The following is a 27,925-nucleotide window of genomic DNA, read 5'->3' as shown; positions in this document are numbered from 1 at the left end:
AATAAAATGTTATTTTTAAAAAAAAGAAAAAAGAAATATATTAGTAAGGAAACAGTCAAGGATAGTAAGGGCAGAGATAAGAGAAAGTTACAAACAAAACAAATTAACTCAAAGGCGATGTTTTGTAGAGGGAGAATAAAAGAAGAGAAATAAAGTATAAAAACTAGTGACCAAAGTCTGGGCTAGGTGAAGAGAGGAAGGGTAGAGGAGGTGGGATCAATTATAAATTTCTTGTGTAGATCCCATTCCTTTACTTTTTTCATCTCTTTCTTTGTAAAGATGGTGGGAGAAGGTGACAGAAAAAGTATTTTATGAGGATGTAGGTTAGAAACTAGATTTGTGATTTCACTGGACTAGGGAAGTCTCAGTTTAATATCTTTTCTACTATTTTTAGACTTTGAGAGTTGCCTGGAGCAGGTCATATGCCAACAGGTATCATATGCCAAACCTGTACCCTCATCTTCTTGACTTGGAGGCTGGATCTCTATCCACTAGACAATGGTATCTATCAATGTGGCTCCAATGGAGGAAAAAACAAAACATATTTTAGTTATTAGTCATAACTGCAAATGTGAATGGGATAAATTCATATACCCTCCCTCCACCCCAAAGAAAGGTGTATAATAGAATAAACTGGCAAACAAATCCAACAATTGTTGTTAACAAGAAACATTCACACAGACTTAAAATAAATATTTGAGCAAATTTAGTGTTTTGGTCAACAGAAAAAAAAAAACCCAGCAAACAGGAGTAGTAATCATGATCTCAAACAAAAAAAATGCAAATTTAGGCATGTATAAAAGCAATACCTAGGGAAACTGCATTATGCTTAAAGGCACCATCAATAATGAAATTTTACAAATTCTTAACACGTGCACTAAATGGCAAAGCATGTATGAAAAGGGAAGGCTAAATGAACTGTGGGGAGAAATAGACAGCAAAACTACAATAGTTGGGGATCTCAATGTGCCCTTTTCAGACCAAGATAAATTTAACTAAAAGCAGCAAAGAACTTGAAGAGAACTTTAGAAAAGTTAAATGTGAAAGCACTCTGGAAATTGCCTAGTGAGAACTGAATGCTCTGTGTGTGTGTGTGTGTGTGTGTGTATAAATATTCCATGGTGTATTAAAAAAAAAAACCTGACCATGAGCTAAAGCATGAAAAACTCATAAACAAATTTAGAAAGCTAAAAATATTAAATAATCCTTTACTGACAAAAATGCAATAAAAATTAAAAATGACATTTAAAAGAAAGAATTAAAAATTAAAGGGAGATTAGATAATACAGTCAGTCAGCCAATAAGCATTTATTATGTGCCAAACATCATGTCCTAAAGATGTGATTCAAAGAACAAATCATGGGAACAATAGATAATCCCATCAAGGAATGACAGTGATGAGACAATATCCTCAAACTTCTGGGATTCATTCAAAGAAAATTTATATTGTAAATTTTATTTTTTTATTGACAAAAAAAATTTTTTTATTAACACAATTTTTTATTAACAAAAGAAATTTTAAAAAACATACCAATGAATTGGATGTCCGACTATAAAAAACTTACAAAGAAACAAATTAAAAACCCAAAACTAAACACAAAGTTCTGAAACTTAAGAGAGAAAATTGAAAACAAAAAGAATCCCAACCCATTAAATTAATAAATGAAGCTAAAGTCTCTTTAAATAAACTGTCCACTTGATTCTTAAAAATAGAGAAAAAAAATCTAGTTACCAAATTAAAAAATGAAAAAGAATAATTCATAAAAGAAGAGGAAATAAATAAATAATTAGAAACTATTTTGAATAATTGTATGGCAAAAAACTAATAAACTGATAAATATTTACAAAAATATTAAATACCCAGATCAACAGAACAAGAAATGGAAAATTTAAGTAACTAAGATACAGAAAAAGAAATTGAATAAGCCATAAATGAACTCTCAAAGAGGGGAATTCTGTTGTCCCTGTTCAAGTTACACCTGGAGAATTGATTAGTTAGGGACCATCACATATTAGCAAGCACATTGACAAGCTGGAATACGCCAGAGGGTAACCAAGATGGCAAATTTATCATACAATGATTAGTTAAAATGAGAAATTTTGTTATTTGGAGAGAAGGGATGTTTATCTTAGAGAAGAAAAAATTTAGGGAAGCACATGATTGATGTCCATAAGTATTTGCAGGGCTATCATATGGAAGAAACACTGGACTTGTTTTCCTTGGAGGAACAATGGATAGAAGCTGAGTGATAGAATTTTAAATGATTCAAAGAAGAGCTCCCTAACAAATGGAGCTCTTCAGAAGCAAAACAGGCTGTCTTAGTTTGTAGCAGGTTCTCCTTCATTGAGATTTTTTTTGTATATGTGGAATTTTAGTATTACTTTACTTTTCATAAATTTATCATGTTGAGAATTTTTTTTAATTTGGAAAGCAGATATTTTCAACATAAAGACACAATAACTCAGCAGATCAGCAGAGTATTACAAAATATGAAAAAAGGTAGTGAAACAAACCGTATGATGGATTTCTTAGTAACGTGAAGTTTACTCATCTATTCTCCAGTAACTTTATGTACACAATGCATAACACAGCTAGAATTCTAGGAAAAAGCAGATTCTTCAAAGAAATGTCAAAGTATTATACAACTCCTTTGGAGAAGAGGTTGCAAAAGACAAAAAAGTAAAAATAAAACAAAATGAAGAAAAATAAAAGCATTGTATGAACTGATTTTTGTTGTCTTTTAGTCATTTCAGTTCTTTCCAACCCTTTATGATCCCATTTGGGGTTTTCCTGGCAAAGATACTGGAGTAGTTTGCCATTTCCCTCTCCAGCTCATTTTATACATGAGAAAACTGAGGCAAACAAGGTTAAGTGACTTGTCTAAGGTCACACAGCTAGTGTCTGAGCCCGATTTGAACTAAGGAAGAAGAGTCTTCCTAACTCCAGACTCAGTGCTCTATCCACTGCTGTTTGCATGAACTAATAACATTGGCCAAAAAAAGTACCCTAATTTATACTTTTTGGAAAGAAACATTAGATCAGGAAAAACTATGAGTGAAAGACTTTTTAGAATTTCTCTGTCAGTAAGCATAGCTTAAAACAGGAAGGACAGATGGTGACGTGGCATCATCCTTAGCAGAAATATTTTTTAAAAAAATGAATGATAGACATGAACTTAATTTGGACAGTGATGCACAAGTATTTTTAGATGCCAATATACTGGTACTGATTAAAAGTGCTACATGAGAAACTTGTTTTTTGTTTTTTTATTTTGTGGCTGAGTTAGAGGAATATTACCAAATATGCTAAACAAGTCAGAACTCAATCCAGAAGCACTATGACAGGAATTAGTCACTTTATTAAAAAAAATACAGAGAAAGGAATCACTCAATCAAATGTCAAGCATTTATTAAGTGCTTACTAGGATCCAGGTTTGTGCTAAGCAGCTAGGTGGGGCAGTGGATAAAGCACCAGACCTGAAATCAGAAGACCTGAGTTCAAATTTGGCTTCAGACACTTACTAGATGCATATAACCCAGGGCAAGTCATTTAACCTTGTTTGACACAGTTTTCTCATCTGTAAAATAAGCTGGAGAAGGAAATGGCAAATCACCCCAGTATCTTGCCAAGAAAATCCCAAATGAGATCACAAAGAGTTGGACATGGCTGAAGCGAATGAACAAAATAACTGTTAAGCACCAAGGAATATGAAAAAAGGCAAAATACTAATGTTCCAAAGAGGGAAACAACATGGAGATGGGTGGGAGGCAGGCACTTGCAAAGGCCTCCTGCAGAAGGTGGGATTTGAGCTGATTCTTGAAGGAGGTCAGGGAAAGTGGAGATGTGTTTAGGAAGGAGAGCTCCCAGGCATGGGGATAAAATACAGTTATATGAAGCTATGTGACCATCTTGCATAAGTGATTTTAAAAGTGCTTTGACCAAAATCATTCTTAAGATTTTAACAATGTTGCTAAGTCTTTGAGAAGCCCCCATATTTAATTCATATTTACCAAATCACTGTGATTTTAAATGGTTAAAAAAACTTTCTAAAGTTATAAAGATCAAAGGGAACGACAGTCACATAAAAATCTTATGTGAAACACAGTGTTAGAGTTGAGGAATGTTTGAGTCCAACATTCTCCTAAGAAATGTCACTGTTTTATGCTGTAATTAGAAACTGAAATGTCCCCACTAATGGGATTCAGTAATGTTAAAATACAGTGTTATAACTCTGTTAAAATAACCTAAACTCTTCAGCATTTTATCTATTATTATAGTATCTGCTGTACATGACTGCATTTCTTCATACCCTTGCCCATTAATTCTCCAAAAATCCTCAAGGTGTCCTGGAAGTGACCCTGGGTACTTAAGGGCTAGGCTGGTGGAGGGCATGCCTTGGCAGCTTCTGCTATGCCAGAAAAGCAGTCACCAGTCAAGCTGAGTACAAAGAGGCTCATCACCCCCAGATTAGACGCTCGGTGAACAATTCTTTGCCAACTTTTGAAACGAAAAATGAAAATGGTCCTCCTGCTTGTGTGTTTTCCCTTCCACTTCTGCAGTGACTGACAGGGTGGTAGAAACCATACAATTTATAATCCAACTATGAGCATTAGCTTTGTTACAAAGTTACTCTAAATCTGAGAGCTTTTACTACTGACCAATGAAGTTCTGGAGGAAATGATTCACATCAGTCTTTACATTCTTTTTTTTTATTCTTATTTTTTTTATTTTTCATTTTTAACGTAGTTCATATCACATAAAAGAATTCCGACTTTTGGTCAGGTGATACTTCTTTTAAAGCATTGACAATATAGACCACAAATGAATTTTTTTTTTACCCTTAACCAACTGAAACACAAATAATAACTATGTATGCTAACTTCACAAGCTCTTGACCTGATTGTCCTAAGCCTAATAGCTTAATTTTAGACTTGACCTCGGATGTTCCCCTACCAACAATCTATAATTTAATAGATCTGGTATTAGACTTACAAACATTTTGACTATAGGAAATTGCCACTAAGAGTAGGGACATTGCAGGGAAACAATATCTCCCCAACTTCATGTCAGTTCCAGGCAGGAGTAGATTGTCAACTTGTATTCAGCCAGGCTTAAAGTCTGCCAAGTGTCAATGGGGAAATTGAGTCAGGAGAATCCTACCTCAGCCCAGGCTGAACAGCAGCTCTCCCACCCTTCCCTTGAGATCACCTTTTTCAGTTCATACCAGCATCTCACAGGCTTACTGGCATCATGGATTGGAGGCTCAGACCATCTTTCTTGCTATCCATACCTGGAGTTAGACTCAGAAGAACAGTCAGTTAATAGTCCCATAGAATCTTAAAATAGCAAGTTCCAATAACCAGGTTTCAGATGTGACTATAATTTCACATTGGCTAGGGAACATCTTTTGAGGCAAGTCTTAAGTGGCTTACATGCCTTTCTATACATGGTCTAGTTCCTGAATGAAAAGCAATCATAAAATCAAATTTACCATTAAAGCCTTAACTTTTCCATCAATGCCAAATTTTATCCAAGGTTACCTGCCTCTAGGAAACTTAGACTAAAATTCTTTTCCCCAGACTAAAGATGTCTCTGATTTAGTCTCAGTAATTAATTCAGTCAATTGTTTTAATACAAATTGCTTTTACATCACTTTGTAACACATCCAATTTTTCTCCCCAGCTCTCCCGTCCCCACACTCCCTAATACCTTGCATTCTGATTACCCCTTCCCTCAACGTACCCTCCCTTCTATTACACCCCACCCTTCCCTTATCCCCATCTTCTCTCTTTTCTTGTAGGGCAAGATAGGTTTCTATACCCCATTACCTGTGTTTCTTATTTCCTGGTTATATGCAATAATTCTCAACATTTGTTTCTAATACTTTGAATTCCAACTTCTCTCTCTCCCTACCCATTCCCCCTGAGAAGGCAAGCAATTCAATACAGACTAAATATGTGTCGTTTTGCAAAAGACTTCCATAATAATCATGTTGTATAATACTAACTATATTGCCCTCTATCCTACTGAATCCCCCTTATTTTTTTTAATTCCCTCATTTGACCTTGTCCTTTCCCAAAAGTATTTATTCCTAGTTACTCCCTTCTCCCATTTGCCCTCCCTTCTATCATTCCCCTCTCCCCACTTGTCACCTCCTCCCCTACTTTCCTGTAGTGTGAGATAGATTTTCATACCAAATTTAGTGAGCATGTTATTCCCTCCTTAAGCCACATGTGGAGAGAATAGCTTCATTTTTCCCCTCTCCCCTTCTCCCTTTTCTCCTCCACTGAACAAGATTTTTCTTATTTCTTTTATGAGTTATAGCCTTCTCCATTCCATTTCTCCCTTTCTCCTCCAAGTATTTTCCTCCATCATCCCTTAATTTTTATTTTATTATTTTTTTATATCATTCTCTTCTGATTCAACTCAACCTGTACTCTCTGTCTATATGTGTGTGCATGTGTGTGCATGTGTGTGTGTGTGTGTGTGTGTGTGTGTGTGTGTGTGTGTGTACAATTCTTCCACCTACCCAAATATTGAGAAAAGTCTCAAGAGTTACAAATATTATCTTTCCATGTAGGAATGTAAACAGTTCAGCTTTAGGAAGTCTTTTATGATTCTCTTTCCTGTTTACCTTTTCATGCTTCTCTTGATTCTTGTGTTTGAAAGTCAAATTTTCTATTCAGTTCTGGTCTTTTCATCTTGAATGGTTGAAAGTCCTCTATATCATTGAATGACCATTTATTCCCTTGAAGTATTATACTGTTTTGCTGGGTAGGTAATTCCTGGTTTTAATCCCAGTTCCTTTGACTGCTGGAATATCCTATTCCAAGCTCTTTGATCCCTTTTGATGCCAAATAATGTGTTATCCTGATTCTATTTCCACAATACTTGAATTGTTTATTTCTGCTGCTTGCAGTATTTTCTCCTTGACCTGGGAACTCTGAAATTTGGCCACAATATTCCTAGGAGTTTCTCTTTTCGGGTCTCTTTCAGGAGGTGACTAGTGGATTCCTTCAACATTTATTTTGCCTTCTGGTTCTAGAATATCAGGGCAGTTTTCCTTGATAATTTCATGGAAAATAATGTCTAGACTCTTTTTCTGATCATGGCTTTCAGGTAGTCCTATAATTTTTAAATTGTCTCTCCTGGATCTATTTCCCAGGTCAGTTGTTTTTCCAATGAGATGTTTCACATTATCTTCTATATTTTCAAACTTTTGGTTTTGTTTTTTAACTGCTTGGTTTATTTCATAGTCATTCATTTCCCTGAACTCAATTCTCTCTTTCAAAGAACTATTTTGTTCAGTGAGCTTTTGAACCTTCTCCTCCATTTAGCTAATTCTGCTTTTTAAAGCCTCCTTCTCCTCATTGGCTTTTTGGACCTCTTTTCCCAATTGAGTTAGCCTCTTTTTAAAGGTGTTATTTTTTTCAGCATTTTTTTTTTGGTTCTCCTTTAGCAAGATGCTAACTCGTTTTTCAAGCTCTTCTATCACCTGAGTATAGTTTAAGTTCTTTCTGTGACAGTATGCTTTGTTCTTCCTCATCTGAAAGGATGGGAGGAGACACCTGTTCACCAAGAAAGTAACCTTCTATGGTCTTATTTTTTTTCCCTTTTTTCAGCATTTTCCCAGCCAGTTACTTGACTTCTGAATCCTTTGTCAAGAGGATGGTCCTATTGCCCCTCCTCTCCCCAGTATCATGTTCAGGGCTGAGATTCAACTCAGCAGCTCAATTCCCCAGGGCTTTGGGTGGTGATGGGGCTGTCACTCAGGGCTGAGGTTTAGATCAGCTGTTCCCTACTGCCAGAGATTTTAAGTTGAGCTGCCTGGACCATGGATTCAGGTTGCTTCCCAGCCACTGTAGCTGCCTGCACTCTGCTGCTACTGTTGCTGCCATCAGGAACCCTGTTCCCCTCTCACCCTGCTGGGAAAGCCCTCCCACACTGACGTCTGGAACTTTCTTTGTGGCTTGTGGGTTGAGGTATCTGGGACCCTCCCTGCTGGGAACTCTGCCCTGGAGGTGTGTTCAGGTCCTGTTCCTCCCAGTGCCGCATGGCTAGGGCTGGGCTCCACTTGGGTCCCATATGATAGACCTTTCCTTTTGGCCTTCCAGGTTACCTTTGGCTGGAAACTTCTTTCACTCTGTTGTTCTGTGGCTTCTGCTGCTTTAGAATTTGTGGAGAGTCATTTTTTACAGGTATTTTGTGGGCTGTGGGGGAAGCGCTAGAGTATATGTGACTTTCCACTCTGCCATCATGGCTCCGCTCCTCCAGTCTTTACATTCTTGCTACAAACAAAACTAGAATGTAAAAAACAAAGTAGTTGGCTCAGATAGGCAAAGAAGATGTGGCTAATGTGGTTTTATCTTGCATCTAAATCAATAAGAAATCAAAGAGAGAGGGAGAGAGATCTTCAATATTTGAAGATGCTACTGTTCACATTGTTATTTCTTCTGTTGCCTATGAATCCTGGATGTGTTTATAGTGCAATATTCTAACAACACTAGCTACAGAATGGTGCCCTTCTAGTTCCACTTCCAGTATCCAGTATTGTGAAAGACAATGACACTCACTTTTTTCTTTTCAGAATGAGATTAATTGTAAAAATATTCTTTGTTAAAAGAACAGAAACTCAAGATTTCCCCTTGAACTTCTCCATTGATACTGTAAGATGGAAGCTGAGGAACAGAAGATGAGGATGTTTAGTTTCTACCCTTGCTAACTTTCTTATTTGTCCAGGAAAATGCTCACTGCTTCTAAATTCTATTCTTGCAGGGTGGCCCTGGAACAAATTATTTAACTTTGTGTACTAAAATGATGAGAATAAAAGCAGTTATTGAATTTGATGTACCATGTAATCTTAAGTGAATGTAAATTACACTATTAAACATGGCATGAGTATGTTGACATACCCATCATGTTATGTCAAGCAAGAGGCAACATTTTGTGAGAGGTGGAGAAAACACTGGATTGACAGTTAGTAATAATAATAGCTAGCATTTACAGAGTGCTTTAAAGTTTTCAAAATTTCTTCCTTATATTATCTTATTTGTTTCTCATCCTGGTTTTACAGAGAAGGAAACTGAGGCTGAGAGAGGCTATTAAATGACATACCCAAGGTCATACAACTAGTCAGTCCCTGAAACAGAATCTGAACTCTTTCTGATCTTCCTGACTCCAAGTCTAGCACTGTACCCACTATACCACCTAGATGCCTAAGTTCTAATACTGACACCAACTCATTTTGTGATTCTGGAAGAGTCATTTTATCTCTTTAGATCTCACTTCCTTACCTATAAAACTGGATGCCATGATTCCACAATATATTTACGTATAAAATTAAATCTATGAGTTTTGTCCCAATAGATATAAGTATTAGGTTTCAAAATAAATAGATATTTCTGTGCATATTTGAATCTTGGTATAATCCAACAGCAAATTTAGATTTGTTTCTGAAATTGTGAAATGGAGTTGGACATGTCATTCCATGCACTGCCTTATGAATATTCATCTTATTAAATGTCTTATGCAATGTAATGGTCACCCTTGCAACCTTACCCAAAGGCACTAAAGCTTCCTGTCATTGACACTTTTTGTGCCACTAGACCCACAGACACTGGGGGCCTAAATCCCCTTTATATTACTTCTGCCTCTGGATCCTGTCTTTGTTGTTGTTCAGTCATTCAGCCATGTCCGATTCTTCATGACCCTGTGGACCATACTGACTATGGATAGGTTTTCTTGGCAAAGATAGTGGCATGGTTTGCCACTCCCTTCACCAGTACATTAAGGCAAAAGAGCTTAAGTGATTTGCTCTAAGTGACACAGCTAGTAAGTGTCTGAGGCTGGATTTGAACTCAAGTCTTCTTGCCTCCAGGCCAACTGCTCTAACCGTAGCCACCTTGTTACCTTTGGATTCTGTTTTAGGGCTATTGGGGCTCCTCAGATCTCACTTTCTTCCTTAGAATTCTGACCTCATGAGGTGAAGAGCTCCTATTAGAGATTAATATAAATACTATATACCATTTCTGTTATATTATGAACTAAATCAACTTTTGTGGGATTGTCTAGGAATCTAACCATCATTTATATAAAAGTTCTATGGAAAATGTTTTCCAAGGTCAAAAAAATAATTTACAAAAATTTTGGGATGAAGCAATCTATCTGTTGGCCAAAGTCTAGCACTGTATTAGTAAATTAGATATTAAGTGGCCACTGATCAAATCTTTAAATGTTCCTTGTATATGATTTTCCTTTCAGTATTATGCATAAGAATTAGTAGCCCTTGTGGATTTTCTATTTATTTTTTAAACATTTACATGTCTTTAGCTTTATTTCCTTATTCCCTTGTCAAATCGATGTACGTTGCCAATTGCCAACTGTGGGTAAATTCTACTATTAACTTAATCTGTTTTAGCTCTCAGGCTGCCTAGTGTTTATGGAAAAGTCAAAAAACCAAATTCATGTGATATGACCTCAGTGGGGACCTCAATACTGCTTAACTTCTCAGAATGAGAGGCCACAGTGTGATGTGTTAGAAAAAGTATCGAGTGGCCTATGCATTTGTAAGCACTCCTTGAAAAGATTCTCCATAGGAGGTTTCTCTCTTGGACAGCATAGTAGGATCCACTAGAGAAAAACAGCATTAAAAAGTTCTTTTGTTTTAGACTGAATTGGACAGTTTTATGGGGTATTTCTTAAACAAATGAGACCAGTAACTCTTGATATAACTTTTGCATAATTAAATGCTTAAGTACTAATATCTGTTGTATAAATGTGTAAAAGCTGATATAAACAAGAGAACAGCAAGAATCAAGCATTTATTAAGTGCCTACTGTGTGTCAGGCAGTGTGCTAAGTGCTATAATACAAAGAAAGCCAAGTAAAGGAAACATCCCTAAGATTCTAGTGTCTAGAACACATTATGGGAGCTCATCTGTGTTCATTATTTTTTCCCTTTGACGCAGACCTAGACTTAATGTGACCCAATCCAGACAGCTTATCCAAGATCCTTAAAGCAAGACAAGAAACATTTATTATTTATTATTTTTATCTTCCAGATAATTCAAGCAAAAAGAAAGACACCCCTGCCTTCACAGAGCTAACATGGTAATGGGGAAAACAACTCGTACTCACATTTTCTACTTCTTATGGTTGCTGTGAAAAAGTGTTCTGTAAACCTTACAGCCCTCAATAAATGTTATTATTTTGTTATGGCAGCAACACTTTTGATTTCAATAATAAGGAAGCTGGTTAGGAAATTCCCTTTACCAATGCAAAGTGGCAAGACTTCTACAACTAAATGCTTAGGAGAGTTATCTGGTGCATTTAAAGCTTAAGTGGTTTGACCAAGGTCACATGATAGCCTGTATATATAAGGTGGGATTTGAATCCCTTTCTTCTGTGGCCAGCTGTCATCCTCGATGTCTCACTGACTCTCTAGTTGTCATCGATAGTCAGATTCTAAATTTATTCAGTCTTTTGATTCCCTGTTGAGAGAGTTGGCCTTGGAGTCCAGAGGAACTAAAATCAAAACCTGTTTCCAAAACATAATTGGCTGTGTGCCTCTGGCTGAGATTCTAAGTCACAGACAAGTTGATGGAGAGGATTATAGGTGCTCTCCATACCAGTAAAATCACAGGTTTGGATAAAAACAAACACCCATTAGCTCTTACTTAACAGGATATTTAGGAATTTCTTTATAAAACAATGGTGTAAAGCTGGGGGCTCTTAGCCACAGCACACATCAGCAACTGAAACCCCATGGTTCAGGCTCAGCAGACCAGTGGCACAGCAGGAAGGCTTCCAGTCCCAGGGCAACAGGCAAACTGCCAGGCCCTGAACCCAGAGTACAACAGGTGCAAACTAGGATGGGCTATCCTAGCACAGTAGGCAAGCCCCCAAGGCCCCTGTGCAGAAAGCCAGTGACCAGGCCCCCGGCCTCCAGTGTGAGAAGCTAAAACAAAAGAGTCCTAAGCATAGAAAGCTACATAGCAAGAGGGAAGATCAAAACACAAACTCAGAAGAGAACATGATGTCAAAGTGCCTACACTCGAAGCCTCAAAAGAGAATATGAATTGGTCTCAAACCCAGAAAGTCCTCTTGGAAGAGCTCTGAAAGGATTTCAAAAATTAAGTATAAGAAGTAGAAGAAAACTTTGGGAAAAGGAAGAGAGTTATGCAAGAAAATTATGAAAAAATCAGGGATGTTCAAACTTTCCTAATGAAAAGATCAGAGTTGAACTGAAAATTTTATCTTCAAACACAAGACTGAAAAGAAGCATGAAAAGAGTAAACAGGAAAGAAAAAAACTATGTTATTCAATAAGGTTAAACTGTTTACATCACTGTAAGAGAAGATGATACTTGTAACTCTTAAGGACTGTTTATCTATAAAGGCAGTTAGGAGTATGGTTAGGGGATGTGGGGATAAGTTGACTTTAATGTGATGATAAATTAAGGGGTAAAAAAAGGACCATACTAGGAGAAGAGGAAAGGGGGAGGAGAAATTCTATTACAGGAAGAGGCATGAAAGACCTATTACAATGGAGGGAAAGAAGAGAGGGAGCAATGTCTGAACCTTATTCTCGTCGGATTTGGCTCAGAGAGCAAAGAATGTACACATTCAGTTGGGTAGAGAAATCTATCCTACCCTATTGGGAAGTAGGAGGGAATGGTGAAAGAAAAGGGAGGGGAGATGATGGAAAGGAGAACAGACTGGGGGAGTTGGTGGTCAGAAGCAAAACACTAGTTAGGAGGAACAGGGTGAAAGGAGACAGAAAAGTACCAGAAGGGGGGAAATAGAAGGGAGGAAAATACACAGTTAATAATCGTAACTGTGAATGTGAATGGGATGAATTCTCCCATAAAACAAAAGTGAATAGCAGAGTGGATTAAAAACCAGAAACCTACAATACATTGTTTACAAGAAACATATTTGAAGCAGAGAGACCCACAGAATAAAAGTAAAAAGCTGGGGCAGGATATATTATGCTTCAGCTGAAGTAAAACAAACAAAAAGCAGGGGTAGCAATCCTGATCTCAGACAAAGCAAAAGCAAAAACAGATTTAATTAAAAGAGACAAAGAAGGAAACAGCATCTTGTTAAAAGGTACCATAGACAATAACATCGATACTAAACACACATGCACAAAATGGTATAGCATCCAAATTCTTAGAGAAGGTAAGTGAAATAGCAAAATTATATTATTGGGGGATCTCAACAACCCCTCCTCAAAACTAGATAAATCCAGCCAAAAATAAATAAGAAGAGGGTGAATAAAATTTTAGAAAAGTTAGATATGATAGACTTCTGGAGAAAACTGAATGGGGATAGAAAGAAATATACCTTTTTCTCAGTGGTACCATGTACAAAAAGCTGACCATGTATTAGGGCATAAAAACCTCACAATCAAATGCAGAAAGGCAGAAATATTAAATGCATCCTTTTCAGATCACGATGTAATACAAATTGCATGTAATAAAGGGCCATGAAGATAGATTAAAAATTAATTTTAATTGGAAACTAAATAATCTAATCTGAAAGAATGAAAGGGTCAAACAACAAATCACAGAAACAATAATTTCATCAAAGAGAATGAAAATAATGGACAACATACCAAAACTTATGGAATGAAGCCAAAGAAGTTCTTAGGGAAATTTTTATATCTCTAAATGCTTACATGAATAAAACAGAGAGAGAGTAGATCAATGAACAGGCATTCAATATAAAAGGCTACAAAAAGAACAAATCAAAAATCCCTAATACTGAATTAGAAATCCTGAAAAATCAAAGGAGAGATTAACAAAATTGAAAGAAAACTATTGAACTAATCATTGAAATTAAATTAAAATTATATATTTAAATATTTAAAACTTAAATATTTGATAATTATTTAATTTAATACTTATTTCATTCATTTAATATTTAAAATTAATAATTAAAACTAGGAGCCAGTTTTATGAAAAAAACTAATAAAACAGATAAACCAAATTACCAGTGTCAAAAATGAAAAGAGCGGGGCAAAGCCAAGACGGCAGAGTAGAAAGACATACATATACTTGCTCTTCCCACACAGCCCATAAAATACCTGTAAAGAAAGACTCTCAACAAATTCTAGAACAGCAGAAGTGGAGAACAACAGAGTGGAGGAGATTTCCAGCCCAAAGTGATCTGAAAGGCCAACAGGAAACGTCTGTCACACCTGAAGCGGAGTGGAGACCAGCCCATCCTTGGCTGTGCAGCACGGCTCTGGGAGAAGGACATGAGCAGGCCTTGGGGATGGAATCCCCAGTCATAGTAGCAGCAGTTTGCAGATCCCTCAACCCACAGGAGCCAGAGGTCAGTGACAGGGTTTTTTCAGCTGGTCAAGAAGGGAGAAGGGCCTTCCCATAGCTCCAGCCTCAGGCAGCACCCACAGAAGCCACATCAGGCAGGTGGCAGCAGTTCCCACAGCAGCCCCTTACAGCAGCCTGAATCCATTGTTGGGGCATAAAAAACGCTGGAGGCACTGAGCAGCTGATTCTTACCTCAGCCCTGTGTAGAGGCCCTGCAGTAGCTGATCTTTATCTTATACTGAATGGCGGCCCTGCCCCCGCAGCTTATCTGAATCTCAGACCACAGTGCTGGCTTGACAGAAGTGGAGGAGAGGTGGTTGTGAAGAGGAAACTCTGCTAAGATTCTGGGCATAAAAATCTCTTGTTGCTCCCACACCATTGTACACTCTTGATTGTGCCACCTTAGAGGAATTGAGATCTTATAGATCCCCAGAGTATACCCTACTCTTGACAAAGGACCCAAAAAGTCAAGTAACTGATTGGGAAAATGCCCAAAAAAGGGAAAAAAATAAGACTATAGAAGGTTACTTTCTTGGTGAACAGCTATCTTCTCCTATCCTTTCTGATGAGGAAGAACAATGCTTACCATCAGGGAAAGACATAAAAGTCAAGGCTTCTGTATCCCAAATATCCAAAATAAATATTCAGTGGTCTTAGGCTATGGAATTGCTCAAAAAGGATTTTGAAAATCAAGTAAGAGAGGTGGAGGAAAAATTGGGAAGAGAAATGAGATGCAAAAAAAATCATGAAAAGCAGGTCAACACCTTGCTAAAGGAGACCCAAAAAAATGCTGAAGAAAATAACACCTTGAAAAATAGGCTAACTCATTTGTGAAAAGAGGTTCAAAAAGCCAATGAGGAGAAGAATGCTTTAAAAAAGCAGAATTAGCCAAATGGGAAAGGAGGTTCAAAAGCTCACTGAAGAAAATAGTTCTTTAAAAATTAAAATGGAACAGATGGAGGCTAATGACTTTATGAGAAACCAAGAAATCACAAAACAAAACCAAAAGAATGAAAAAATGGAACATAATGTGAAATATCTCATGACCTGGAAAATATATTCAGGAGAGACAATTTAAAAATTATGGGACTACCTGAAAGCCATGACCAAAAAAAGGAGCCTAGGCATCATCTTTCATGAAATTATCAAGGAAAATTGCCCTGATAGTCTAGAACCAGGGGGCAAAATAAATATTGAAAGAATTCACTGATCACCTCCTGAAAGAGATCCAAAAAAAGAAACTCCTAGGAATATTATAGCCAATTCCCGAGTTCCCAGGTCAAGGAGAAAATATTGTAAGCAGCCAGAAAGAAACAATTTGAGTACTGTGGAAATACAATCAGGATAATACAAGATCGAGCAGCTTCAACATTAAGGGATCGAGGGGCATGGAATATGATATTCCAGAAGTCAAAGGAACTAAGACTAAAACCAAGAATCACCTACCCAGCAAAACTGAGTATAACACTTCAGGGGGGAGAATGGTCTTTCAATGAAATAGAGGACTTTGAAGCATTCTTGATGAAAAGACCAGAGCTGAATAGAAAATTTGACTTTCAAACACAAGAATCAAGAAAAGCATGAAAAGGTAAACAGCAAAGAGAAATCATAAGGGACTTACTAAAGTTGAACTGTTTACATTCCTACATGGAAATATAATATTTGTAACTCTTGAAACTTTTTTCAGTATCTGGGTAGTTGGTGGGATTACATACACACACACACACACAGGCACACACACACAGATAGAGAGCACAGGGTGAGTTGAATAGGATGGGAATCATCTCTAAAAAAATGAAATTAAGGAGTGAGAGAGGAATATATTGGGAGGAAAAAGGGAGATATGGAATAGGGCGAATAATCTCTCATAAAAGAGGCAAGTAAAAGACTTTTCCATGGAGGGAAAAAGGGGGGAGGTGAGAGAGAAAACATGAAGCTTACTCTCATCACATTTGACTAAAGGAAGGAATAAAATGCACACTCATTTTGGTATGAAAACTTATCTTACAATACAGGAAAGTGGGGGAGAAGGGGAATAAGCAGGGTGGGGGGATGATGGAAGGGAGGGTAATGGGAGGAGGGAGCAATTAGAAGTCAACACTCTTGGGGAGGGACAAGGTCAAAAGAGAGAAGAGAAGAAATGGGGGGCAGGATAGGATGAAGAGAAATATAGTTAGTCTTACACAACATGACTATTATGGAAGTCATTTGCAAAACTACACATATATGGTTTATATTGAATTGCTTGCCTTCCCAATGGGGATGGGTGGGAAGGGAGGAAGGAAGAGAAGCTGAAACTCAAAGTTTTAGGAACAACTGTTGGGTATCGTTCTTGCATACAATTGGGAAATAAGAAATACAGGTAATGGAGTATAGAAACTTATCTTGCCCTACAGGACAAACGAGAAGATGTGGATAAGGGAAGGGAGGGATGTTAGAAAGAAGGGCTGATTGGTGATAGGGGTAATTAGAATGCTTGGAGTTTTGGGGTGGGGAGAGGGGAGAGATGGGGAGAAAATTTAGAACTCAAAATTTTGTGGAAATGAATGTTGAAAACAAATAAAAAAATGAAAAGAGGGAATTTAGCACTGGTGAAGAAAAATTCAAGCAATTTGGAGCTATTTTGTCCAACTGAATGCCAATAAATCTGACAATCTAAGTGAAATGGATGAATGCTTAGAAAAATACAACCCAGATTAACAGAAGAGGAAAATAGTATTTAAATAACTGTTTTAGAAAAAGAAATTTAATAAGCTATTAATGAACTCCCTAAGAAAAAACCCAGAATGGATTTACAAGTGAATTTTACCAAACATTTAAAGAACAATTAGTTCCAGTACTATATAAACTATTTGAAAAAATAGGCAGAGTTCTACCAAATTCCTTTTATGACAGAAATATGGTGCTGATACCTAAACCAGGAAGTGCCAAAACAGAGAAAGAAAAGTATAAACCAATTTCTCTAATGAATATTGATGCAAAAATATTAATTAAAATATTAGCAAAGAGATTACAGCAATTTATCATGAGGATAATATACTATGACCAGGTGTGATTTATAGCAGAAATGCAGGACTGGTTCAATGGTAGGAACACTATTAGCATAATAGGCCATATCAACAATAACTAACAGAAATCATACAATTATCTCAATAGATGCAGAAAAAGCCTTGGACAAAATACAATACCCATTCCTATTAAAAGACACTGAAGAGTATAAGAATAGATGGAGCTTTCCTTAAAATGTAAGTAGTATCTAACTAAAACCATTTTCAAGCATTATCTGTTATGGGAATAAGCTAGAAGCCTTCCCAATAAAACCAGAGTTGAAACAAATATATCCATTGTTACCACTATTATCCAATATTGTACTAGAAATGGTAGCTTTCACAAGAAGAAAAGAAAAAGAAATAAAAGGAATTAAACTAGGCAACGAGGAGACAAACCTATCATTCTTTTCAGATGATATGATGGTATACATAGAAAATCCCAGAGAATCAAATAAAAAACTACTTGAAACAATGGACAACTTTAGCAAAGTTGCAGGATAGATAATAAGCCCATATAAATTATCAGCATTTCTATACATTACCAACAAAACTCAAGAAGAGATAGAAAGAGAACTTCCTTTTAAAATAACTTTACACAATAGGTCTTTCTGTCTCTTCATGTAATGTAATTTACCCTTTTCCGCCTCTTCCTTTCCTCTTCTCCCAGTATAATCCTTTTCATCCCTTAATTTTTTTATTATCATATCAAAGGCAACTTATACACACACACCCTCTGTCTATGTATCCCCCTTCTAAAAGTCATAATAAAAACACAGTTCTCAAGAGTTACAACTATCATCTTCTTGTACAGGGATGCAAACAGTTTAACCTTATTGAATAACATGGTTTTTTTTTCTTCTTTACCTTTTTATGTTTCTCTTCAGTCATGCATTTGAAGATCATATTTTCTGTTCAATTCTGGTTTTTTAATCAGGAATGATTGAAAGTCCCCTATTCCATTGAATTCCATCTTTTCCTCTAAAAGATTATGTTCAATTTTGCTAGTTGATTTTTGATTGTAATCCAAGTTCCTTTGCTTTCCAGAATATCATATTCCAAGACCTCTGATCCTTTAATGTAGAAGCTGCTAAGCCTGTGTAATCCTAACTGTGGTTCTATGATATTTAAATTGTTTCTGTCTAACACTGACAATTATATACTCATACGTATGTTAGATGGAACTAGTGTAGAGTGATAGAGGTTTTGTCTCAATGTGTGAAACTTAAGGGGTTAATGATAAGATTTATAAAGAAAAAGTTAGGGCAGGGTCAGTAGTGGGAGGAGCCAGGGAGAAGAATGACAGGGAGAAAGGAAGCACTCAGCTGTTTCTCCAGTTCTTTATTACATGGTTTCTAGGGAATAAGCATGAGGAGGAAGGGTTGGAGCTTCCTGTACATGAACTCCTGCCTAACTTCAGGATGCTAAGGCAGCCCTACCTCTGGACTAATGAACCAATCCCTTCAGTTTTGCCAGCTGTAATCCTTAAAGGGCCACTGTCAACATGGTCTGCCTTCAGAGGGTGGCAGTCTGGTCATGAAACTGTGAAGAAATCATGGGCCATACCACCTAGTCATCCAAAATAATTAGTCAAAATAAAGAAGCTATCAGAGGGTCTGCTTACTGGAGTGTTGGGGAGTTGTGTGTGAACAATGGCTAGTCCCTCCATCAGTGACATCATTATATCCCCTGAATCTCTATATTATTCCATGAGGTGGTGTCCATCCATTTCTCCCTCCTTACCATCTCCTAAGCTGACCCTAACTTTTGAGTGGTCCTTGCTTCAGGTGCAAAAAATTCCTAGCTATAGCTCTGTAAAGTCTGAAATTTCTTAACATTTTCTGATATTTTTTCTTAACAATGACTTATACTCAAGTAAAAGAGAATTGGAGAAAATCAAAATTGGAGAAAAAATCAATTCCAGCAAAATACCTCACAAACACAGCTGTTTCTAGTTCTCTCAGCTGACTCTTACAAAAATATTTTAAAATGTATTTTCTGGCAAAAATAAATAGGCTCATTTTCCAAATTTCATGCAAATGATGCATTTCCAGTAATTATTAATAGGTCATAACAAGTTCTTGGACCAGACTTATGACTACAGGACTTGCAGTGAGGAAACTCCCTCCAATAATGCGTATCAGCACCCACTGTGCCATGTATTGTCTTAGAAAGTTGCCTGCAGGCATTAGGAGGCTAAGTGACTTGCCCAGGATCACATGGATAATATATGTCAGAGGAAGGATTTCAAATCAAATTTTCCTAAGTTTGATGCCTGCCCCCAAGAAGCACTGCCTTTCATAATAGTTTAAGAGTGTATCCATCTTCATCAAACAGGGGTACAGAAGGGAACTAAATGGAAAAATAACATTTAATCCCTTGAGAAATGTAAGGTAGAATATAACCACAATAGGATATTTCATGTTTCTCTTTTCCGTTTAACAGCTTAGGTCATGAAAAAATATGATTTACAAAGTAACTTTCTCTTATTTTGTATTAAAAATACAAATATGTTGATTCACTATCCCATACCTCACTATATATTAAGGGGTGATTAAAAACAAACCAACCATATAAAATGCTTTCCTGTTGACTGAGATAATGTATTATATGTTTCATCTGCCCAGCAGCTGTTACCTACCTTAATAAGAGTGTGAGCTCTCTGACAAGTAAAGGTTGTATTTTAATTTTTATTCACAAAATTTGATGACATATTTGAATAGCAGGCTCCTAATACATGTTTATCCATCCATCCATCCATCTACCCATCCATCCATCCATCCATCCATCCATCCATCCATCCATCCATCCATCCATTCCTGTCTTGGACTATTGACTCCGTTTAGTTTCTTGGATGGTTGTCTTTTCTGCCTTTCATCTAAGATTGAAAACCCCTGAAAAAAGGCAAAAAGTGATATTTCTGTCTATCCTCATAAATTCAAAAAAACTAACCCATTTTAATGAAGTAGAATTTTATGGAAAGAGTATGTAAAATTTATGTTTTAGTAGTTAATTCCTTAATGAATAAATAAAAAACAGAATTTTACATTGATATGTTGATGCAAGTTCAAATTTGACAGAATTATCTTTATTTAAAGGGAAACAGGTTTTTAAAAAGATTATGAACATTAATATGTGACAAAAAAATTAGTGGTGACAAAAAAGTATGTGACAGCTAAATTTTTTTAAGAGGCTAAAAAACAGGAAACATGCAGTTAACATTAGTGGAGTTATCTACGCATACTATCTTGGTGATCAACTTGGCTTAGTGGCTCATGAGTTCTGACCAAAAAGCAAATTGTTTTTTGTGAAGGAAGTTGGGTTAAGTATGGACAGTTTGCCCTTCCAGTAACTTTAGTCAAGTTTAGTTGGGCCAAATAGGAAAGTGAACATTCAGGAAAGAAATCAAATGAGGACATTTTCTAGTCAAATAATACGTAAGTGTGTGGGTTTTTAAAGTGAAATCATCTGGACAAAAATTAACTCCTGAAATTTCTAATTTTGATATCAAAAAAGAATTTAAAGTCAGCTAGTATTTACTGAATGAGCTGATATTATTCCATTTCAACCTAAGAGAATTGGCTGGGTATATAATGTGATATCTGAAGGTCAGAAATAGCATAATGAAGCTGCTTAAATTCTAAATTTCAAGAGGATTTAGACATTTCCTATATGTGATGAGATGTGACTATAAAGAGTCACAACCATTTTTCTTTTTAACTTAGCCTACCAAATATCATATATCAAGTTAATTTACATCAAAATTAAGTGTTGCCCTCCAAAATACTCCCTTTAGGAGGCTATACTTGTTTGAGTAATGTCATCGAGCTTTTAAACTTCCTTGGGGAATTCTCCTCAGAGCTGGCTCATGCCACCCCAAAATCACTTGCTTTACTTAATAGTTACATCTCCTTTTTGACCAGATATATTAGTCTACTTTGTCATCCATCTTCTTTACCTGAATTTTGTACAAATTACTTTGGTTGTTTCTAAAACTGAAATTCACCCTTGGAAAATAAAAGATTTGTCTAATAATAATAACAATAAAAGTAGTAATGGTTGGCATTTATTTAGCACTTTAAGATTCACAAAGTGTTTTACATATATTAATTTGATCCTCACAATTATGAAATAGGTGCTATTACTATCCTTATCTTGCAGACAAGGAAATGAAGGCAAAGAGACATTAAGTGAGTTGCCTGGGGTAACACAGGTAGTATCAGACAGGATTGATTCTCTGGTCATGGGGTTGACCCTGAGTGAACTGCTGGGGCATTTAGAGCTTAGGTGACTTGCCTAAAGTCACACAACCAGCATGAGACTGAGGCAGAAAGTGAACACAGGTCTTTCTGACTCTGTCCACCACACTATGCTGCTTCTCTTGCTATGGTGAAGGATGTTTACAGGGAAACCTCTTCTGTTCAGTGATCTTATCAATATGCTAAAGATTCCGGAGGAAATTACAAAAGAGAAATACAGAAAGTGTTCTGAACATTAGCAGCATCATTGAAATGAGTGAACATATTCTCAAGTCAACTACTTTGAAGGAGACAACATATTTATTTAGATGTTTAATTCCTAAGGGTGTATAAAAAGTGCAACAACAGCGATTTCATTACTTTTGATTGAACCCAATCTCACTTTGGTGGGAGTGCTATACTTGTAACCTTTCTCTCTTTCTCTTTACATCGATCCACAGTACTTAGAGTTGGACTGCTAAGAGTACTCTGCACACCTCCACCTTTGCATGCACTTTCTTTTTAGAATAAGGGCAGATTTCAACAGAAATATGCAACAGTGCCATACATAGTACACAAAAGGCTCAGGGTGTTGAGATGAATGCAATGAAAAAGTCCTTCAAGTCTTAGCACAAGTGGTTGATCATGGCATGGAAGCAACCCAGGGGCCTTGATGGTCATGCCAGTGGAACAAAAGCTCTGACATCCTCTCAAGCTGGATAAGTTTCAAGTATAGCCTGGTGATATGCAGATAAATACACAGTAATTAAAAACTTAAAAAAGAGGAATGATATCTGTATGTCTCTGAATACCTTGTTACTGTTCAGTCATCTTTGACTCTTCCTGACCCCATTTGGGATTTTCTTAGCAAAGCTACTGGGGTGGTTTGCTATTTCTTCTCCAGGTCATTTTACAAATGAGGAAACTGAGGCAAACAGAGTTAAAATGACTTGTTCAGGGTTACACAGCTACTAAAGGTTTGTGGCCAGATTTAGATTCAAGAATATGAGTCTTCCTGACTCCAGGGCAGCACTTCATCCACTGCAACACCTAGCTGCCTTCTGAATAACTTATTAAGTGAAGATATGGGTCATAATTATATCATGTGACCTACAATACTTGCTAGTTTTTGTGTATCCTGAATCTTTGGTTAATGTTCCATATAGTCAGAAAATATGGTTTAATTCTAAAGGTTTCTGGCTCCTTTAGACTACTATCTGCACAAGCCAACTGGAAATCCCAGGGTTGTTCGGACAAGAGAGGCTTCTGAAATTTGGATCTGTACCCTGGTTATTCTGGAATCAAGCCATGCATTTAGCTGAATACAAATGCTCCAGTCTATCAATTGTTATTTCAGTTTTCACCAGAATGAAATTTGTCAGGCTGCTTTTTCCCTCTCCATGGACTGCTGAAATTACCAATGAAATCAAGTCTTTGTTTCAAGTTTTTCCATGGAAAGAATTGCAACTAAAGTGGAAAGCAGGCTCAATATATTCAAAGATGAAAAAACTTGAAAGCACATTTTATTAGTTTTAAGAACCTACAACAGCAATTAAGACATTTATTGTTTCAGTATATTTTAATAAATTGGTTTAAAATTAAAAATTAATATTATTTGATCAGCAAAGGGCATTTTCATGTAATAAAAACTATTTAAAAGACTTCTAAATATAATAAATAAGCAACTAAGCATTTTAAGAGATGAAGGGCATTTTTTCAAAGGATGCAATCTTGCCCTTTTTAAAATATTGTTCCATAAAGTCAATTTCCTTATTTTCTTTTCTTTTTCTTGATTCTAGTAATGAAAATGAAATTTTATTCCAAGACCTTGATTCAAAGTATGTATAGATTTTCTCCTGTGTATATTTTCTAAAACTGAGATAGGGATTCATGTGTACCTTTTGGAAAACAGGTTCATTACTTTATGGCCATAGTAGGTAGGTAGGGCTGTTAAGGAGTTTGTACAGGTATCAAAAGAACAACAATTACTAATGCTAGACTGTTTTATTTTCAGGGCAAAGAGCCTGTATTAGGTGAGTCAGTCACACCAACACAAGACCAATCGTAATAGATGAGGGCAAACACCCATACTGGGAGTTGTAGTAAATCAGGACTCAGGAACAAATGTCTACCAGACAACAGGAAATGTATGGATAAGAGAGTAGGTGAGGAATATGTGGTAAATATCAGGAGTTAGCACAGGCCATGTGTCAGACAACCAGAAAGTCATTCCACAAATAAGGGGTCAGGCACAAGAGTAGTCCCCAGAACAGGACAAGTAGCTCTACAGAGTTGAAAGACCAACCGCAAAAGGGAATGTCTATCATTGATGCCCCTGGATCACTCAATCAGTTTTCTTGTTTCTGGGCTCTTCTGTGAGTCCCATAAGAACGTAGGAAATATCAAAAAAGACTGTCTCTCATAGGTAGGAAAAGGTAAAATAGTCAGTGACACCTGGCTAAGGTGTGCAACGTAAGACCTGAACAGTAGCTCCGTCTGGTGAGCAAATTCCTGGAAAGTGTTTTAAAATGTCACGAAATTAAAAGAGTTAATGCCCAAAGGGCTATAAAACTGTATACACCCTTTGATCTAGAATTATCACTACTAGGTCTGTATCCCACAGAAATAATAAAAAATGGAAGAGGACCCACATATACAAAAATAGTTATAGAAGCTCCTTTTGTGGTGGCAAAGAATTGGGAATTGAGGGGATGTCCATCAATTAGGGAATGAGCGAACAAGTTGTGGTATATGAATGTAATGGAATACTATTGTTCCATAAAAAAGTATGACCAGGCAAATTTCAGAAAAACCTGGAAAAACTTACATGAACTGATACTGAGTGAAGTCAGCAGAACCAAGAAAACAGTAACACTGTGCAGTGACCAACTCTGATAGACCTAGCTCTTCTCAGCAATACAGTGATCTTGGACAATTCCAAAAGACTCATGGTGGAAAATGCTATCCATATCCAAAGAAAGAACTGTGGAGTCTGAATGCAGATTGAAGCATTCTATTTTCTTTTTTTATTCTTTTCTTTTTCATGTTTTTTCCTTTTTCTTCTGATTCTTCTTTTGCAACCTGACTAATGTGGAAATATGCTTAATATGATTATACATATATAGCCTATATCAGATTGCATGCTGTCTTGGAAAGGGTGGAGGGGGAAAATTTAGAACTCGAAATCTTATAAAAGTAAATGTTGAAAACAAAAAATAAATTTAATAAAAACAAAAATACAATACAATTTAAAAACTCTTTTCAAACCAGTTATGCTTCCCAACCAACTCTTTTCTATAACGTTTTCCTTATCTCCTAGGCAAGAAATCTTGGGGTCATCATTGCTCTTCCTTTTTCCTTCATTCCTTATGTTCTACTTTCTAAGAAACAACTCTTAGAAATGTCCCAGAACCACCTTTTCCTCTTTGACCTAACTGTTCTCTTCTTGGCCTTTGATCGCTTCACACCCAGAGTACAGGGATGGTTCTACCTGACCTACCTGATCCTTTAATATTCAATCTGCTTCAAGATTAAGCTTTCTCTAACACTATTTTATCATCCTCTTCTCAGAAACCTTCAATGGCTCTCTGTTTCCACCATCAACAAGTAACAATGTGCCCACTTTTCAAAGCTCCTCTATCATATAACTTTATGCCCTCCTAATTTTATTTCCCACTATTGTCCAATATGAACCCTCTGTTCTAATAAGATCAGTTTCCTCACTGTCTCATGAATACTGCTCTCACTTCTTCATTAAATTGGTTTCCATAAGTGGATGCTTAGTGAAATGTTCTCCCTCTTTCTCTATATTTCAGTCACTCAGTCAATAAACATTTATTAAATACCTACTATGCGTCAGGCACTACACTAAATGCTAAGGAGACAAAGAAAGGCAAAGGCAAACTTGAAAGGAAATTTTATTAATTTTAAAAACCTACAACAGAAATTATGAAGATACTTACCATTATGGACTATTTTTAATAAATTGGTTTAAATTAATTTTTAATTTTATTTGATCAGTATAGTATAGTGTAATGCAAAAAAACCTTAATCTTATCCATACTTCAAAATGCTCATTTTATTTCTAATAATTTCATTTGTCTTGGTGTTATTTCCACAAAAATAGTATAAGCTACTTCAGGAAAGGTACCACATTTTATTATTCTTATATATTCCCCCCCAACACCAACTAGATATAAATAGATGCTCAGCAAATATTTTTAATTGTCTGAATATAATATAAAATCTGTTTTCATTCAGTGATATTTAATGACAACTGGATGCTTAATACTATGTTAGATAGTATGCTTTTCTACATTTAAAGTTAGTGATTTTGCAGCATGCAAAGTTGTTACATTGTCTTATTTATTTATGTATATTTTAAAATTGTGATTTAGAACCACAGCTAATGAAATGTTGAACTCATAAAGACCTTAGTCCCATATTGTGGGATTCTCTATCATTGCTACTCTTTGGGTCATGACTCCAGGAGTTTTCTCTAGTAACATGAGAATTTGTCGCACATAAAAGATACTGCTGTTCCTATGCAAGCACTTAGAACATTGGACACTGAGGAGATTTATTTAACTCTGGAGCGAACTAAAAGGACTAAAATCTGAGTCCATACGTAGTCAAGATAACTTTTCTTTTTCCCTGTGGGACAAGAGAAAAAGGTTGTTCACCATGCATTGAATGCATTTCACCATCACCTTTGAATCTCTTTTTGCATCAAGTTTCCATTCAAACATCACCCTCTTATCTTAAAATTTATTTGATTCCCTCCCCAAGCTCCTTATGCCCTCTTCCCCAAAATTATCCTGTATTTTTTGTATATACTCCACATATGGCATATTTATGTATGTTTGTTTCACCCAAAAGAATGTACACTTCTTGAAGTCAAGGTTCATTAAATTTAAGAGGACTTGATAAGACTTGTAGGAATAAAGAGAAGGAAAAAGAGTGGGAGAGAATAAAAGATGAGTCCAAGATTCTAAGGTGATTAACATGGTGATTGTCCTTCATTCTCAAAGAGGACCAAAATGACATCACCATGATAAAGTGAAGTTTCAATGTGTATGATTGTGGCTGATCAGACCAATATGAGCTTGGATTTTGGGCACAGATTTTGGGCACAGATAGTCCGTGTGAACATTTGGGGTAGATACTCCATCTGCGCATCCTGTGTTTCTTTTGTGCTGTTTCAATTCTGCTTTGCTCATAGAGCACAGCACTCTTTCTAATGTGGGCACGCCACGCTGAGTGGTCCTGTGCCAGTGTCTCCCATGTCGCACAATCAAATCCAAAGTTCTTGAGGGAGACCTTGAGAGTGTCCTCGTAGCGCTTCTTCTGACCACCGTGTGATCACATGGTTCATGTGAGTTTTTCATAAAATAGTCTTTTTGGCAGGTGTACATTTTGCATTCGAACAACATGGCCAGCCCATCAGAGTTGCACTTTTTGAAGCATAGTCTGAATGCTTGGCAGTTCAGCTCAAGCAAGGTCCTCAGTGTCTGCTACCTTATACTGACAGGTGATCTTCAGAATCTTGCTAAGAGTTCAAATGGAAGGGATTCAATTTCCTGGCATGGCATTGGTAGACTGTTCATATTTCAGAGGCATACAATAATGAGTCAGCACAACAGCTCTGTAGACCTTCAGTCTGGTAAGTGTGGAATGGCAGCTGATTTTAGCAAAAGACTCAAGTTTGGGGTTTTGTTTTGTTTTTTGCTAGATTTCAAATGAAGTTTTACTAGATTATTCTGTAATGAGAATAGTAAGTAAAACTCAAAGTTATTTGGCATGGCATAGAAGATAAAGCTCTGGAAGTTCCAATGCTACCTCAAAACACTTACTATCTATGTGATTCTGAGAAAAGTTGCTCCTTCAGGCTTAGTTTCCTTATTTGTAAAATGGGGATAAAACTAGTGACTACCTCAGAGAGTTGTTGTGAAGTGCAGATGAAATAACCCATGCAAATTGCTGTGGCAAATCTTTAGGGTACTATATTTATGTATGTATATTTATACATGCTCATTGGATATATATTTATATGGGTATGTGTAAATAACATATATGGTACATACATAGTACATACAGTATATATGCAGCATGTATGTTTATATGTGTGTGCTATGCTATTAAGGTTCACTTGCCTTTTTTTAATGGACAAAATGAATGCTTATTGTAAGGGTCATTAATTTTGGTGTTTAAAAAACCAGAAAGTATTTAGAAGTTTTGCTTGAAAAGCAACACAAAAGAAAATGACAACATACTTTCCTCAGAAGGAAAGAAAAGGCTGCATCGAA

The 27,925-nt window shown here is 36.4% G+C and overlaps 1 protein-coding gene across 2 annotated transcripts in view; it reads right to left on the bottom strand.

The window, feature by feature from the left end:
• The window catches only part of CCDC146 (coiled-coil domain containing 146), a 187,666-nt gene that overhangs the window by 114,834 nt on the left and 44,907 nt on the right, over positions 1-27,925 (bottom strand). Inside the window, exon 1 of one of the 2 annotated variants that reach the window (XM_072653161.1) lies at positions 18,250-18,343. The exons of the other annotated variant lie outside the window; for it this stretch is intronic. Within the exon in view, the coding sequence (XP_072509262.1) occupies positions 18,250-18,288 (39 nt within the window). The 5' untranslated portion in view covers positions 18,289-18,343. Of the gene's footprint in view, positions 1-18,249; positions 18,344-27,925 lie in introns of those variants that run through there. 2 annotated transcript variants of the gene reach the window in all.

Source organism: Notamacropus eugenii, chromosome 3 (genome assembly GCF_028372415.1).
Source record: "Notamacropus eugenii isolate mMacEug1 chromosome 3, mMacEug1.pri_v2, whole genome shotgun sequence".
In the NCBI taxonomy this organism is placed as follows: domain Eukaryota; kingdom Metazoa; phylum Chordata; class Mammalia; order Diprotodontia; family Macropodidae; genus Notamacropus; species Notamacropus eugenii.
Note: the sequence above shows the minus strand (reverse complement) of the source record. Positions and strands in the feature narration are given on the sequence as shown.